Source organism: Dromiciops gliroides, chromosome X (assembly GCF_019393635.1).
Source record: "Dromiciops gliroides isolate mDroGli1 chromosome X, mDroGli1.pri, whole genome shotgun sequence".
Taxonomy (NCBI): domain Eukaryota; kingdom Metazoa; phylum Chordata; class Mammalia; order Microbiotheria; family Microbiotheriidae; genus Dromiciops; species Dromiciops gliroides.
The window spans coordinates 5890114-5907159 of record NC_057867.1 but is presented as its reverse complement, the minus strand read 5'-3'; the positions used below and the strand labels follow the sequence as shown (position 1 = coordinate 5907159).

Here is a 17046-nt window from a genome sequence, read left to right as displayed (position 1 = left end):
GTTTTACTTGGTCATGCCCCTCTATGGAAAACTAGCTTTCCTTTCATGAATGCCACATGGGTCTTAGCACCCACAATGATAGAGTAAACAGAAGTGGAGTTAGTGGAGCTTGTTCAAATCCCAGCTCTGCTATCTCACTACCTAACCTCCTTGGGCTCCAGGTTCCTCCCCTAGGAGGACTAGATGATGACTGAGGTCACTTTGAGCTCTAAATCTATGGTTCAGGGGCACCTAGGTGGCCCTGCAGTGGATAGAGCTCCAGCCCTGGATTCAGGAGGACCCGAGTTCAAATCTGACCTCAGACACTTGACACTTACTAGCTGTGTGACCCTGGGCAAGTCACTTAACCCTCACTGCCCCCACCAAAATAAATAAATCTATGGTCCACACAGCTGGTCACACATGCCCTAGGGCAACTGAATGTACAAAAAGCAAAGGTGTCATCTCCCTAACCCTTGGACTTCTTTCTCTCACACACACAGGATCATGCAGACATTGAGTGGAAATTTGCCCGGACCAAGCTCTGGATGAGTTACTTTGATGAAGGGGCCACCTTACCACCTCCTTTCAACATCATCCCAAGCCCCAAGTCCTTCTGCTACCTCGGTCAATGGTTCCACAGGCATTTTTATGCCAACCGGGGCTCAGCGGATAACGGAAGGAAGCATGGGAACCTAAAAATGTTCACTGTAAGGCGGCTCCTTTTGGGGTGGGGGGTACTTTCACGAAAGCAAGCTCTGCCCTCCCTGTCCTGAGGCCTGTAGCCCTTTGAGTTTGTGTCCTGCTGCCTTCCTTGGGCCTGGGGAGGAATTTGGCAATGCATGTGGGAGGGGGACTGCTGGTGTAATGCTCATGTTCATTTGTGATCCTAGGAACGCCACGCTGACAGCCTGATTCAAAATCAGAACTACCAGGTAAGGCCCTATAACAATTTGGCACCGAGACAAGAGCTCCTGACCAGCTCCCACAGCTTGGAAGCAACATCTCCTCTGCTCGGGCAAGAGGCTCCAAGTGTTTATGCACTCATCTCGGGTTGAATTTTCCCCTCCATGTGGACCAGCTGGGGGCTCTTTTGAGTTTTGTAGCTTAAATCCTACCTTTCTATTGCTCAGTGAAAGTGGAATGCATGTAGGATGTAAGGGCCTGAGAAAGGACGGGGCTTCACCCAGTGTGTGTGTGTGTGTGTGTGTGTGTGTGTGTGTGTGTGTGTGTGTGTGTGTGTGTGTGTGTGTGTGTGTGTGTGTGTGAGACCAGCCCACGTGGTAAGCACTGACTGACTGAAACCTTGTTGGTTTACAGCGGAAGCCTGCTAATAAAGTTGAATGCTCAGTTCTCCCAACATGGCCACAATGAACTTTAGCTAAGCCAGAATGAAGATGTTAATTCAACAACGAGATAGTTTTCCTTAGGACGCTCCTACAACCCTGAGAAGGGCTGTTCCAAGCCCCATATGACCAGTAACTGAGCTCCATCCCCATTTCCTTCATTTCTCAGTGACCCCAGGCAACTCTCTAAGCCTGTAAAGCCCAGCCATGCTCCCTGTCTGCATCAGTGGAAAGCATTTCCACACTGGGAGTTCTCAACAGGGATCAAACCCCAGGTCCAAACCAAAAGTGAAAATGAGGCCTGGCCTCCTTACCAAGAAAAACAGAAAATATATTTGGTGACAGCAGCTGCAGACAGGATAAGGTCCTAGAAGTTTCCTAGTTTCCCCCACTATTCTGCAAATGAGCTTGGTTTACCAAGGATGTTCCCACTGACAACCACATAGGAAAAAGCCTTGGCTATTTCAGTATCAGTAGCAGGTATCAGCCCAAAGGACGATTTTCAGACCATGAAGATTGCTCTGATAAGCCAATGGGAATAACACCTCCATAGGACAATATAGGTGACATCCAGACAGAAGGTAGGGGAGTTGTCTGATCAGCACCCTAGACAGGGGCTGGGGTGGGGAGGGGAAAGGGAAACAATAGTAAATTTAGATAAGACAATAAGATGTGGTCCCTACCCCCCCCCCCCATAGAACTTGTCTAGAAGGGAGATAATGTAAGAGGAACTCTGAACTGAAAAGGCTACCACTTGCTGCCTGTGTGACCTCAGGAGAATCCCTTCTCTTCCCCTCTCTGGGACTCAGTCCCTTCAGTGAAATAAGAGGATCGGACTAGATAAGCTCTAACTCTATCTGATCTAATCCAATAAACATTTAAGCACCTCATCTGTTCAAGGCACTGTGTAGGCACCAAGCATCTGAAACCCAATTAAAAAGAAGAAGAATCTCTGCCCTCAAGTGGCAATTTGTGGTCTCTGCTCCTGGGCCCTTTCCAGCCACTACCCCACCCAGAACTCACCAAGCGCACCTCCAGGGCCTGTTGTACCCTCCCCTCCCTCCAGCCACCAGACCCTCCAGGCCGCATGAGCTAGGACTCAGGATCCTGTTTGGTCAAAGCCCCCAAGTGCTAGGACTTATTGTCCGTCCCCCGACACTAGAGTCCCTCTAGCCATTCCCTAGGCACAATATTACACCGTGAGTGCACCAGACAGAAACGGAGCTAAGTGCCATGGGAGATCGACTTTGCAAGTGCCTTTGGGAGTCCCTGTCCATGACAAAAGTTCCATTGGTGCAGTTAAGATGGAACCAATTCTTGCTGAGAATCCCCAGATGAGAGCTAGCAAGGCAAGAGGAAGGAAGTGAGTGCAATTTCTGCTTTATGTTCCAGGAAGTGATACGGAATTTGGTGAAAAGATACGTGGCGGCCATGATCCGAAGCTCCAAAACAAACGAGGGACTCACAGAAGAAAACTTTAAGGTAATGGGAGCCAACCACCTTATTCCTCTGTATATCCCCCAGAACACTGAGCTGTGCTGGGAATACAGCCCAGCACTGAGTGGGGGGGATTGCCTGATACCAGCCCCCAAAGCATCACTTTTACCACCTGTCACATTCTCCAGTTATTGTCATTCTTTGGAGCCTTAAATGCATTGATTTCTGTCTTCATGAGTCCCATTTGAAATACTGATACCCCCTAGGCAGGGATCATAGCTTTGAGCTAACTCCCTAGTGGAGATCAGGGGTGGACTTGGACACGAGAAAGGGCAAAAGGGTAAGAGTCATAGAAAGGCACGGAAGGCGAATTGTCCAATTTCCCATTGGCTGCTGAGGATGAGTGCGCCCGAAAGAATCCTCAGAGATTTAGCCAGTTTTAGTGTCAGGAAAGCTGGGATTTCAGACCTCTCTGACGTTTCCTAGCCTAATGACACTAGACCAGTTATTTCCCCCATCCCATCCCAGACTGAAGTGGACGCACTGCCTATTCTTACCTCCCTAGGAGTTAAAACAGGACATCTCCAGCTTTCGTTACGAGGTGCTTGACCTCTTGGGCAATCGCAAACCCCAAAGAAGGAGCTTCTCCACGAGCAGCACTGAAATCTCCCAGAAGGATGATGCGAATGATGGTAGTGGGGGGGAGAAGGCCAAAGCCAAGAGTGTCTCTTTCAACCTAACTGGCAAAAAAAGGGACTACGGCATGGCGGCTCCAATCAAGACTGGGTCCAAGACGAGTAGTGGTGGTGCGACCGCTGCCTCCACTCCGCAAGTTAAGCCCAAGACCAGTGGGTCAAGTAAGCACTCCTTTATGAGCAATCCACTACAGAAACTGTCGAGCTCCAAGAAAGAGTCTTTCAAGAGACTGGGTCTCTTGTTCTCCAAGATGAACGGGCACCTGGCCGAGCCCAGTGGCGAGCCGATGTACACCATTTCAGATGGAATCATTCAGCCGCACTACACGTGGCAAGACAGCAGATATTCCCAGAGGGATCCAGAGAGGGGAGAGGCTAGCTGTTCAAAGAGTGAGAGCAACCTCTCAGAGGCGGACTTTGGTGGGGGTGCATGTGCCCCCAGCACCAGTGCACGGGCCTCTGGGCAGAGCAGTGAATGCCCTCTCGCATCTTCCAGTTCTCTCCACTGTGCTTCGAGGATCTGCACCTCCAACTCCAAACTGATCGACTCCACCGAGGATGTGTTTGACTCGTGGGGGGAGGCTTGTGACTTGCTTATGAACAGATGGAAGGATGGACAGGAAGAACATGTCACAACCCGGCTCTGAGCTCAGCCTGCGACAGCTGCTCTAGAACTGGGCAGGATGTTTGTCTTTCTTGGTGAGAGAGGATGGGGTAGGGAAGGGGGCTCTGAATCATCACTCTCAAAGGACACTCCCATCCACCTGCTTGCAGAGCCGCCCACTTGGCTTTCATTCTCGCTCCAATGTTTGGTGAATTTGTTTTGGTTATGCTGTTTTCTACCAATAGATGCTGATCTCATCTTTGCTACTAACTGAAGGGGTTCACCAGGAAGCCCCGAAGCTTAGGGGTCCCCTGCACTTTCAAACCCTTTGCTCTGCTTTTCCTGACCTTGTCTTCTCCAGGTTCCCATACAACCCTTCCTCTCTTCTCCTCTCCCTCCCCCCAAAAAAAGGGGGGGGTGAAATCCCACTGTAGGAGCTCCTGAGCAAAGTCCCAGTACCCACTGGCCAAGGCTGACTCTTTCTGGGCCTGACTTTGCTGCTGTCCAGTGCTGACCAGAGCCACTCACTCCTGCGGGTCAGTTCAGGGAAGGCACCTTCTCCACATCTTACCTGGCAGAGTGAGTGCACAAGGCTCTCTCTCATCAAGCCACCGTTACCGGCTTCCCTTTGTTCTCACGGAGCTGTGACTGCTGAAGTGAGGTCTGCCCAGCAACGGACAAGGCGCTTTGAGTAAAAACTGGAAGTTTGAAGTTGCTGACATGAGAGCTAGCAGTTTGGATGCATATGCACTACCAAACCGACACACGATGATTTCAGCTCCTCAGCTGGCTGGCGTGACGCTTGCCTATAGCACGTTTTCAGAATTGTTGCAATCAAAACCTTTCCCAAATAAAAACACAGTCTTGGGGGAAGAGGGGGAACATCGTCATCAGAAAAGGATCTTGCCAAGGTGTCAAAATCTGACAAAGAGCATCTGTGTTATTTTAATTGACTGTTTCCTCAAAACAACAACAGAATCCAAAACAAAAAGCAAAAAAGCAGCAACAGCAACACCAGAGAACATACTTATGGATCCTAGTCTGGGCGGCTGCAGCTGAGCAGAATCGATTGGGGAAGGTCCATGCAGAACAGACAAACCAAGGGTCCAAATGTAGAGGAAGAGGAAGACCCAGACCCAGCCCCAAATGGAGCAGGGCATTAGGAACCCTAAGGATGTGCTCTCCGAGGCTACACCAAAGCCAGGAGGTGAGAGGCTCAGATGCATGTGCTTGTGTGCATGCACTGGGTCTCCACTTCTTCTAAAGGGGTCCAAGCAGAGCAGCAGCTGCCCCCAAACCCGATTAACAAATGACCTGCCAGTGACCTGGGCTTGATTATTAGTAGCAAGGTTTCTAACATCCCAGATACAGACCTCCTAACAGGCAATTTTACTGTGAGCAACATATCCCAGAATTCCCTTTCCCATTCTGTTTGATAGTACAAAACCCCAATCTGTGGCCCTGTGGCTAAGGCTGTGGGGACATCTTTGGAAGAGAAAAACAGCCTTGCAGCTGTCCATGGCTAAGAAAGCAGGTAGCGTTGTCCTGGATCTCATCGCGTTCTTTGCAAAGGCAGCTGTGTGGATGGATCAGTGGCCTCTACCCTCTTGACGACTGATCAAATCACATCACCATTTGTGCAGTCAGGGGCCTTATAGATGAGCAAACATTAAGTTCTCATTGACCAGGTTGGGGTCATGATGGTACATAGGAGATTGCAAGTGCTTTCATTTCAATGCCTCCATCAGCATCAGCATCTGCCCCAATGACTCATGGTCTGCATGGAGGCTCAAGGTCCCCTCCCTATACTAAGGGTCAATTCTTCCCAGTAACTCCATTCTAAGCCAGAGCCCTCACAAGCATCCCTGGGCCCAGGGAAGGTGTAATCCTGCTGGGTTTGGTTTTATTCTAAAGTGTAGGGACCCGTGACAAAATTGAGAGCTGAAATATCAAGTCCAGAACCATAAAAGCCTATCCTGCTTCCCACTATTAAGTCATCAGAACAAGACTGGATACAAACTTCATTAATTTTCTTTGCATGTTATTAAGCAGCTTAATTCAGCTTCCTGCTTATCTCTTCTCTGACCCTGAATTTGGTTTAAACTTGTGATCATGACAGACACCTGCTGGTGTGTCCATTTGTCTTCAGCTTACCTCTACAATGGGGATGATGAGACCGGAAGTTTCACAGGGTTAGTGTGAGAAAAAGCATCTTGTCCAAAATAAAGCTGTTCAATTCAATCAGCATCTCTTTAGCACCCATATGACCCTGTACTAGAGGCAGGGGCAAGGGCCAGGGATCAGAGCAGACGTCGCGCTGGCAAAGGACGCTCCCTCCAGCAGTGGGGCTAATACGTATCAGAGGGAGGACCTGAAGTCAGGTCTTCCTGCTTTCAAGGTGGTGGAGAGAAGACAAAACACAAAGAAGTCCCTATCCTCCAGGAGCATGTATTCTCCCAACAGGAGTCATCCTTAGCATCACTATTAGGCTGAAAAATCTCCAAAAAAACTACTGAATGGTGTCCAAAAAGGCACTTGAGTGAGAACTCTCCCTGAATTCCATTGACCCATTGCTCTGGAAGAATCTGGAAGAATTGCAAGCACAAATGCAGCATCTTAAAGATGGTCCCCATTTCCCCGGGATGCAGGGACTACTTCTGACTTCTCAGTCAGACTCTTTCAGGCAAGGTACATTCATCTGGCTGCCATTTTTAGCCTAGGTCTCCCTCCTGTGAAGGAGGCACAAATCCAGAACAACAGTGTCCTTCCTGTTCACTAAGGACCCCAGTGGCCACTTCCACACTGCTACATCCACTCCATCTGGGCTTCAAGTGAGCACCGTCAGCACGCAAGACACCTCGGCCTAGAGAAAACACATAGCCCTTGTACTTCAAAACAAAATCATGGGTGAAAATTCGGCACTCCTCTGCCGAGTCGTTTTGTTGCCCTGGACCTTGACCTCGGCCTGTTCTACCAATACAAGTATTTATTAAGCTCCTGCCATGGGCAGGTTACCTTGCGATGGGCACTGGCGATACAAAGCCAAAATGGCAGAAAGAGCTCCCATCTTACTGTACCCATGCCAAGACCTGGGTGTGTAACCCTTTCCCCAGTACTAGTACTGTGCACATGCCACAGGGTGCCATTCTAAGAACCCACCGGGTTCCAGCTAGGGCCCTGCTGTCATTTGAAGCAACCCATCAGACCATTCACTGGCTACACATGCACATATCCGCCTTCTTTGACCACAATCCTAGACTGATTTTCAGAGAGATCCATTCTTTGGCTAGGTGCCCACCCCACAGTTTGCTGATGTAGAAGCTGCCATTTGGTGCTCCACCACTGGCTTCAGCACAGAGACACTGCCTCAACTGCATCCCCAACAGCTCATTTATTCTTTTCCTACCCAAGCAGCTTATGCCTTGCTTTGTTTTGTGTGGGCCCATTTTGTCCAAGTGGCACCCCACCCCACCCCTTCTCTTTATGATCTTGGCTCTTCGGTCCCTTTGGCTTCTCACTGAGCTTTTCTGTTGGGGAGAGAAGATAGAAGGGGGAGAATGACCTTCCTCTGAAAAGCAGCAGCTTTCAAGTCATTCTCACCCAAGTGAGTGCATGCAGTAGAGTGTTGTGACTGTCACAAAGCTGAGATGTATCAAGTTTGGAGGTTGTTGGCTTTACAATAGGGGAAAAAAGAAAGAAAGCAAGCACTCAGGTTAGAAGCCAAGGACCTTACCTGTAAAACAGAACCAACCAACCAACAATCTGCTAACTTTCAACTAGCATTCGTGGTGAAAACCAAGTGTGATTCTTGCAGCCTTGCCGCATACTTGAGACGTGACTCTCTCTGTGCTAACATGTGGCCTAGGGTTGCCATGAAGGTGCTGCAGGTTGGGTCAGGCAAGGAAGGTGCTCCTGCCGGACTAGTATGGAAAGTATTGCAAAGGTCAGAATTCCCAGCAGGAATCCATTCCCAGCTAGCCCGAGCACTGGGAGCCCTCAGCTCTGCTTTCAGTCTGTTCCTTCCTGCCCTCAATGGTTTGGTGTCTTTGCCTTTTCTGTTCTTCTCTTGGGCTCAGTTTCTATTCCACTTTCTTTTCCTAACAGTGTAAGTTGTGCACTTCTGTGTCTGTGTACATGTGTGTTTTAGTGGCACTCAAGAGGCATGTACATAATTAAACATATAAAACTGAGTGGCTTAGCCTCATGGCCTAGAGAATCCCAAAGTGGCCCACCCATCATGGCAGGAACTGCCTGAATGAAGAGAACAGCCATGCAGCTCATGTGGTCCAAAGGTGTTTCTGATGGAACCAAACAGAAAAATCGGTTGTCTCCCTGCCTCCATCTAAGATGCATCTTACCCTGTAACTCGAGGCTTATCAGACTGCAACTTCTGTCCATGCCTACCGAGGCAAGGGTAGGATGGGGGAGGCTCAAAGCTGCCTTGCCCTCTGCAAGCACACAGTTCAAAGGTTGAGCCTTCGTGAATCACCAATCTAAACTGGTGGGCCTTGGTCATCAATGGAGCCCTGACAAAGAGACAGGAATAAGGGCACTACTGTGCAAAGAGGCCATGTAAATTGCCAAAGGAAATCTGTGTCTTTGGAGAGATTACAGAGATGAGTTTGGGGGAAGGCAATGACTGTGCTCTTTTTCCCCTTCGGGATATTGGAGTACAAACTTATGCTCATATCAAATCAAAATGATGGCTTATTTCAAACTGGATGAGGATGAAAGGTCAGGTCAGATCAGGGCTGGGTTTCAGATGATTGTTAAGATGAGCTCTTGCTGTTAGCAACCATAGTTACTCAATCCAACACATTGGTCCCATGACAGATGCCATTGGAAAGCCTGCCCTTCTCAGGAGCTAGTTCTCTATGTTTCAGTATTTATTGAGTACAAGAATTTCAGAAGAAAAGGCTAGGCTTTGTTTGCTTAGTGCTCTATGTGGAGTGGAAGGAAGGCACTCAAGAAATTTCTGCCTCATACATTATGTAGAGAGATACCCAAGAAGGCAGCAGCTACCTGAACAACTGGGAGGTATCCTCTTCGGTATCCCTAATGTTACCTGTGCTCCTAATTCCAATGCCTGACACATAGTAGGCATTTAATAAATGCTCTACAGAGGTCTGCACTCCCCTTTTTTAATTTTTTTTTAATTTTTTGCAAGGCAATGAGGGTTAAGTGACTTACCCAGGGTCACACAGCTAATAAGTGTGAAGTGCCTGAGTCTAGATTTGAACTCAGATCCTCCTGAGTCTAGGGCCGGTGCTTTATCTGCTGCACCACCTAGCTGCCCCCTACATTCCCCTTTGATAATGGCCCTCCCAACCTGGAGCAGATTGTTAGGATGGGAAATCTCCATGCTGTGAAGGGTGTGATTTGATTTTTGGAAACAGCCAAATGTCATTCTGAAACATTTGGTGGCCAAGATTGGGAAAGAGGGTTAGAGTTTGGGTCCAAAAGGAAGTATGGCTAGTAAGTAACAAAGTTGTTTGTCTTTGGGGTGCTCTGAGCCATCCCCAAAGAAGGCAGCCTAATTGAGTGCTGCCTCAAGGGCATTCCTCTGGAAGACCAACTGTCAGTGGCTGGATGAGGCCTTGTATCCCTCAAGTTCATCTTTGTACATGGTTTAGCATCCAACTAACATTATACCTAGGGGTCAGGCAGAGGAGATGAGTGGTCTAAATGGGAATTATTGGGAGGGAATTGCTGAGATCACAGACTGAAAGCTCGAAGAGGAATCGGAGGCAGAAAGCGAGGCCCAGAGAGAAGAGACTAGTCCAAAGTGGCACAAGAATAGAGTCCGAATCTGAACCCTGGTCCTATGATGCAAAAATCCAGCCCTCTTTACACTACACCATGTTGTCTCCCTCCTCCCCTCAGTATTTTCTTTTTGCTTTTGTTTCTTGTTAAAAAAAAAGAAAAAGAAAGGAAGGAAGGAAGGAAAGAAAAGAACAAAAGAACTTAAAACCAGCAGTAGCACTCAAATAGGTAGCTAATAGCCAATCCCTGGCCAAGAGTCTTTTTCTTCAAGAATTCTCCAAATGGGTTTGGAAATGCTCTTTCAACAGGACTCTGTTTTCCATCCTCTTCCAGTCAGGAAGAACAAGAGAAGGGAAAAGAGCAGTGAGGCTCTAGTTTCAAAGTCTGTCTTTCAGGTCAATGCCCAGAGAAAGACCAGGGGGTTCTAAAGGTTTTCAGTGGGCTCATCTTACCCACACTCTTCCTGGAATCACTAAGGCCACTTACCACTGTGACCTCAGAGATCCAGAAGAGCTTGATCCCTGAAGAGAGAACCGATGCAGTAGGACTTCCTGATACACTAGGACTATTTTCCTAACAGCCCCTGGAGAAGAAGTTTTGTTCGGGCAGGCCCAGAGTTGGTCCTGATTGTCTGACAGCCACACAGCAGTTTTTGGTGCTCAGTGGGCCTGGCTGAGAAAAGCCCAAAGGATAACGACATCAGGTGCCACCCCCTCTCCCCCAACTCCAGCTAAAGGGAAGGGGGGATTGAAATTGATGAAACCCTGCTTCAACCAACAGGGACGCCACCTTGTCCCTTTCAAGGCCCAACCATACACACACACACACGCACACACACACACACACACACACACACACACACACACACACACACTCTCTCTCTCTCTCTCTCTCTCTCTCTCTCAAGTGTGGAGGAGGATTTGAAATTGCCACACCTCTCCTGATGGAGCTGACTAAATCAGGGCCGCAAAAAGCAAGCCAAGGGCTGCTAAATCATCATTTAGGTGTTTCAGGTTTGGGGGGAGCTTGTCAGGGGTCAACAAGTGTTATTGCTTTATATGTTTATATCGTGTGGCCTAGGAAAGGGAGGAAGAGAGACAAGGTGTCATTCATTAAGAATTCCCTTTTCCTCATCTAGCTGTCTCAGTTTCACGGGCACATATAGAAAGCCTGTCTGCATGAACTTTAAGGTAAAACCTTAGCTTCTGAGCCCAATGATGAGGAAGGGAGAGGCCAGTCGGGCATGTTCATCTTGATTACAGCTTGGCATCATGGGCTACTCCTTAAAAATCTACATGTCGTCTCTTTGAGTAGCATTACTTAAGTAACTGTCACTTTTGTTTCAGTGCAAAGTTAACGTCAGCCTTAAATATAAGTGTAAAAAAATGAAATCTTGTAAAAGAAAAGTGTTTATTTTGTGTGTATTTTTGGATTTGTTGTAAACTGAAACGTGAAGCAGCTACTTCCCCTTATTCGGATGCCAAGTGTTCTGTTCCTCCCTTTTCTGATGTAAGCATTCCTAGCTGCCTATTGATAATAAACATTTATGAATGGGAATGGATTTCATATGGTGTCTTACTTGGGAATTAGCAAGGAAACTCTTAGAAGGGAGCCCACCGATGCATATATTGGCAGAGGTGGTCTGAGAACAGGAACTTTGAAAACACTCTTCAAAAATTCATTTTTCCCCATTATGCATAAAGCCCTGGATTTCAAGTGTTGGGGGATTTCATTAGTATTCATAAAGTACCCTGAAACTCCAGAAGGAAGGGAGCTCTGGGCCATAAAACTGGGTCACTACAATATTGGGAAACTTCATTGACCCCATCTTAGAAATCCAGCCCCCTTATTGGGCACCCACAATGCATGCTCTATTGTAATGACAGGGTCAGAGCTTATGGGTCTGAGACACAAATGCGCACGCGTGCGCGCGCACACACACACACACACACACACACACACACACATACACACACCCTGTTCCACTGGGTGCCCCAAGAGCAGTTTAAAGTAGCTACTAGTGTGTGTTGCTGCAGTTCTTCACAAGAAAACAAGAGAACCCAAGTTTCACAAGTCAGAACAAGAGACTAATTCAAACTGAGTCTCCCACCAGTACCTCACAGCAATCAAGTTTTTTAATTGATTTCCTAGTTCAGCATTCATGGGTTCTACAAGCCCCCAGGGGGCTAAATCATGCACTGTCCCTGAAATAGTTGCCTAAGACATCAGTATTTCAGAGGCTCTTCGATCTCATCTCTGGGGGCAGCCTCATATGCTATTCTTGAGTGTCCGCAGAGAAGCTACCCATCATGCCTAACTGGGTTCCCTCCTCTCTATTACCCAAGTACCACTATAGCCCTCAGGCTGTGCCATTAGCCACTCTCCTTTGACCATCCTTCAACTTCTCAACATCCTTTCTGAACTGTGGTGTCCAGAGAAATGAGATTTCACATGTACAGTGCTTTATAAAGGTCTTCTTCATGTAAAATTTCAACTGCCTAAGCCAACAAGAAATAAATGCTTCCCTTTCTTTCACCCAAAGAGCTACCCAAACACCAGGCACATCTGGCCCAGATGACTCAGAGTGTAGGCTGAAATCCCATGGCAGGAGGGCATGAAGTCTGCTAGAACGGGTCTTTCCACTTGGGCACATTATACCTGAAGAAACTACCTGCTGAGTGCACTACAGGGATTCTAATCCTTTTATGTGACCCCCACCCCCACCCCAGCCCCACACTGGTTACATGGTTAGAAGAAAAACATGCACACTTCATGTAGCAGGATCCAAGGCCAGTTCTGATTGGACATTCAAGGAGTAGTCAACTTTCTTCCATATGTGTAATATGACAGGAGCCAATGCCTGCCCCCTAAGCTTCTGCTACTCCTCTGGAGCTGCCAGACCATAGCATCTATGGTCAGGAGGGACACTGAGGACACTACAATGATCTTAACTTAACTTAGATAGATAGGAGCTGATTTTATGAAAAAGAAAACAATAATAAAATAGATAAACCATAGGTTATTTTGATTTTAAAAAAAGAAAGAACCAATTACCAATATCAAAAAATGAAAAGGGTGAATGTACCACCAATGAAGATGAAATTGTTATTAAGAGTTATTTTGCCCAGTTATATTCCAGTAAATATGACAACCTAAGTGAAATGGATAAATATCAACAAAAATATAAAATGCCCAGATTAACAGAAGAAGAAATAGAAGACTTAAATAATCCCATCTTAGAAAAAAGCAATTGAACAAGCCATTAATGAGCTCCCTAAGAATAAATCTCCAGGACTAGATGGATTCACAAGTGAACTCTACCAAACATATAAAGGGAAATTCATCCCAATGCTATACAAGCTATTTGAAAAAAAGGTAAAAGAGTCCAACAAAATTATCCTTCTATGACACAAATATGCTTTTGATACCTAAACCAGGGAAGGCAAAAATAGAGAAAGAAAACTATAGATCAATTTCCCTAATGAATATGGATACAAATTTTTAAACAAAATACTAGCAAGGAGATTACCACAATATATCACACTATGACCAGGTGAAATTAATACCAGGAATGCAGGGCTGGTTCAATAATAGGAAAACTATCAGCAAAATTGACTGTGTCAATAACAAAAAGCATATGAGTATCTCACAAAATACAGCACCCATTCCTATTAAAAACACTAGAAAGAATAGGAATAAATGGAGCTTTCCTAAAAATAAAATGTGGTACCTATCTTAAATCATAAGCAAGCATTATCTATAACATGGATAAACATGAAGCCTTCCCAAAAAGAGCAGGGATAAAGCAAGGATGCCTATTATTACCACTATTATTCAATACTGTACTAGAAATGCAAGCTATAACAAGAAAAAGAAATCAAAAGAATTAAAAATAGGCAATGAGGAAACAACATTATCATTCTTTGCAGATGATATGACCGTATACTTAGACAACCCTAGAGAGTCAGCTAAAAAATTGTTGAAACAATTAACAATTTTAGCAAAGTCGTAGGATATAAAATAAACCCACATAAAGCATCAGTATTTCTATGCACTATCAACAAAACACAGCAGGAAGAGAAAGAAAAATTCTATTTAAAATAACTGCAGACAGCATAAAATACTTGGGAGTCTACCTACAAAGGCAAACCCAGGGACGATATAAACACAATTACAAAACACAAATAAAGACAGATCTAAATAACTGGAGAAATACAAATTGCTCATAGGTAGGCTGAGCCAATATAATAAAAATACCAATCTAATTTAAATTAACTTATTGAGTGTCATACCAATCAAACTACCAAAGAAATATTTTATAGAGCTAGAAGAAATAGTAATGAAAGTCATCTGGGGGGACAGCTAGGTGGCGCAGGGGATAAAGCACTGGCCTTGGATTCAGGAGGACCTGAGTTCAAATCCAGCCTCAGACACTTAACACTAGATGTGTGACCCTGAGTAAGTCACTTAACCCTTATTGCCCTACAAAACAAAACAAAACAAAAAAACCCAACAAAACAAGTCATCTGGAAGAACAAAAGTGTCAAGAATATCAAGGCAATAAATAAAAATCAATGGGAAGGATGGTGGCGGCCTAGCAGTACCAGATCTCAAACTATATTACAAAGTGGTAATCAGCAAAACAATCTGGTAACAGCTAAGAAATAGAGGGTTGGAGCAGTAGAATCAATTAGGGGTACAATATTCATTAGTAAATGACCAAATTATTTGAAAGCTTAAACAGAGATATATAACTAAGATGGGCTAACCATAGCACTGACCCAGGGTGCCTAAATGTAAAGGGCACCCACAGCTATCCCAAGGTGTTGCAAAGATGGCAGAGGAAAGGCAGCAACTCGCCTGAGCTCTCCCCAGATCCCTCCAAATACCTTTAAATAATGCCATAAGACAATTCCTGGAGCAGCGGAACCCACAAAAGGCCTGAGTGAAATAATTTTCCAGCCAAAGACAACTTAGGAGGTTGGCAGGAAAGGTCTATCATACCTGAGTGAGAGTGGAGTGCAGTCCAGCACAGGCCATACCAGCATAGGCGGTCCCAGCAAGCCAGGAGCAGGCCTTGGGAGGCACAGTAGCAATCAGGAGCTGCAGTGACTGCTTCTGCAACGCTCAGTCCACAAATGGTAAGGGGGTCAAGGAAGTGAGAGGGAGTAAGTGAAGCTTACTTTCATCACAACTGGCTCAAGGAGGGAATAACATACATACTCAATTGGGCATAGAAATCTATCTTACCCTGAAGGAACGTAGGAGGGTAAGGGGATAAGAGAAGGGGGTGGTGATAATAGAAGGGAGGGCAGATTGTGGGAAGGGGTGGTCAGAAACAAAACATTTGAGGAAGGACAGGGTAAAAGGAAAGAGAGAATAGAATAAAGGGGTCGGGAGAAAATGATGGAGGGAAATATAGTTACCAATAGTAGCTGTGAAAAAAATATTTGAAGTAAGTTTCTCCAAATACAAGTCATTCCCCAAATGACAACTGGCCAAAAGATATGAAGTTTTCAGATGAAGTAATCAAAGCTATCTATAGCAATATGAAAATGCTGTAAATCACTATTGATTGGAGAAATGCACATCAAAACCATTCTGAGGTACTACTACCTTATACCTATTAGATTGGCTAATAGAAAAAAAGAGTAAAATGACAAACATTGGAGGGGATTTGGGGAAAATGAGACATGAATGCATTGTTGGTGGAGTTGTGAACTGATTCAATCATTCTATAAAACAATTTGGAACTATTCGCAAAGGGCTATCAAACCATGCATACTCTGACCTAACAATACCACTACTAGGTCGGTATCCAAAAAGAGATTAAAAAAAGAAAAGGACCTATATGTACGAAAAATATTTATAAAAGCTCTTTTCTGGTGCAAAAAATTCAAAATTAAGGGGATGCCCATCAATTGGGGAATGGCTGAACAAACTGTGGTATGTGTTTATGATGGAACACTATTGTGCTATAAGAAATGCTGAGTAGGATGCTCTCAGAAAAACCTGCAAAGATTTACATGAGCTGATGCAAAGTGAAATGTACTGTGTACAAAGTAACAGCAATATTGTCAGATGATCAGCTGTGAATGACTTAGCTATTCTCAGCAATACAACGATCCAAGCCAACTCTGAAGGACGTATGATGAAAAATGCTATCCATCCCCAGAGAAAGAACTGATGGTGTCTGAATACAGGTTGAAACGGAATTCTTTTTTAACTTTATTTTTCTTGAGTTTTTTTTGGTCTATGTTTTGGTCTTTTTCTTTTTTTGGCAGGGCAATGAGGGTTAAGTGACTTGCCCAGGGTCACACAGCAAGTGTCACGTGTCAGAGGTCAGTTTTGAACTCAGGTCCTCCTGAATCCAGAGCCCATGCTTTATCCACTGTGCCACTTAACTGGCCCCTAACTTTATTTTTCTTGAGGTTCTTTGGTCTATGCTTTCTTTTACAAAATGACTAATATGGTAATGTTTAAAAAAAAAAAAGAGTTACATGCCCAAGTCAGCTCCTTCCCACCCCAACACGTGCACCTCCGGCTCCTGGCCCAATCCTTGAGCAGCACTGGGAACTTGTGGTGGCCAATAGCAGGGCATGTATGAGCTGCCTTCCCACTTTCTCCTCCCGTGGGCAGGAGAGGAGTACCAAGACAAGAGGAGTAGTCAAAGACAAAAATACACATCCCAGTTCTGAAGCTTATTAGTAATGTGACTTTGGGTGAGTCACCTCACTTCCCTGAGACTCAGTTTTCTCATTTGCAAAATGGGTATAGGAATATGTACAATGTCTACCTTTCAAGCTTGTTGTGACAAAAGTAGGTGTTTTTGTCTTTGTTGATTTGGGTCCTTGGCCTGGCACACAGTAGGTGGTTACTGCATGCTCCATGAATCAAATTAAACTTCTCCTTACAGACCACAAGTTGATTACCTGAGTTTATTCAGTGCCTACCATCTTTTAGATTTTCCAAGGCACAAAACCAAAAACCCACTGAGCTTTGCAAAGTTAAATAAGAAAGGCCATTCGAGCAACATTAGCACCTGCCTCTTCCCTGGATCCATGGTGCCTCAGGTCCAGTGCTGTGGTAGCTCCAGTTCCATAGGCCAGCATCTCCCTCAAAAGGATTCCAGAAGGTACAAAGCCACAACCCCGATCAAAGGCTGTGAAATGTTCTGGGTGGAGCCTCGGGCCTTAATTCATCCTCTCCACGTGAGGGAGCT

General features: G+C 45.6%; 1 protein-coding gene across 2 annotated transcripts in view; it reads left to right on the top strand.

Moving 5' to 3' along the window:
* Positions 1-11373, top strand: part of TRPC5 (transient receptor potential cation channel subfamily C member 5) — a 173536-nt gene extending 162163 nt beyond the window's left edge. Inside the window, exons 9-12 of one of the 2 annotated variants that reach the window (XM_043974289.1) lie at positions 483-689; positions 873-914; positions 2718-2807; positions 3328-11373. In XM_043974289.1, the coding sequence (XP_043830224.1) occupies positions 483-689; positions 873-914; positions 2718-2807; positions 3328-4104 (1116 nt within the window). In that variant the 3' untranslated portion in view covers positions 4105-11373. Of the gene's footprint in view, positions 1-482; positions 690-872; positions 915-2711; positions 2808-3327 lie in introns of both variants that reach the window. The other variant, XM_043974288.1, reaches the window with a different exon arrangement.
* Positions 11374-17046: the final 5673 nt, after the last annotated feature.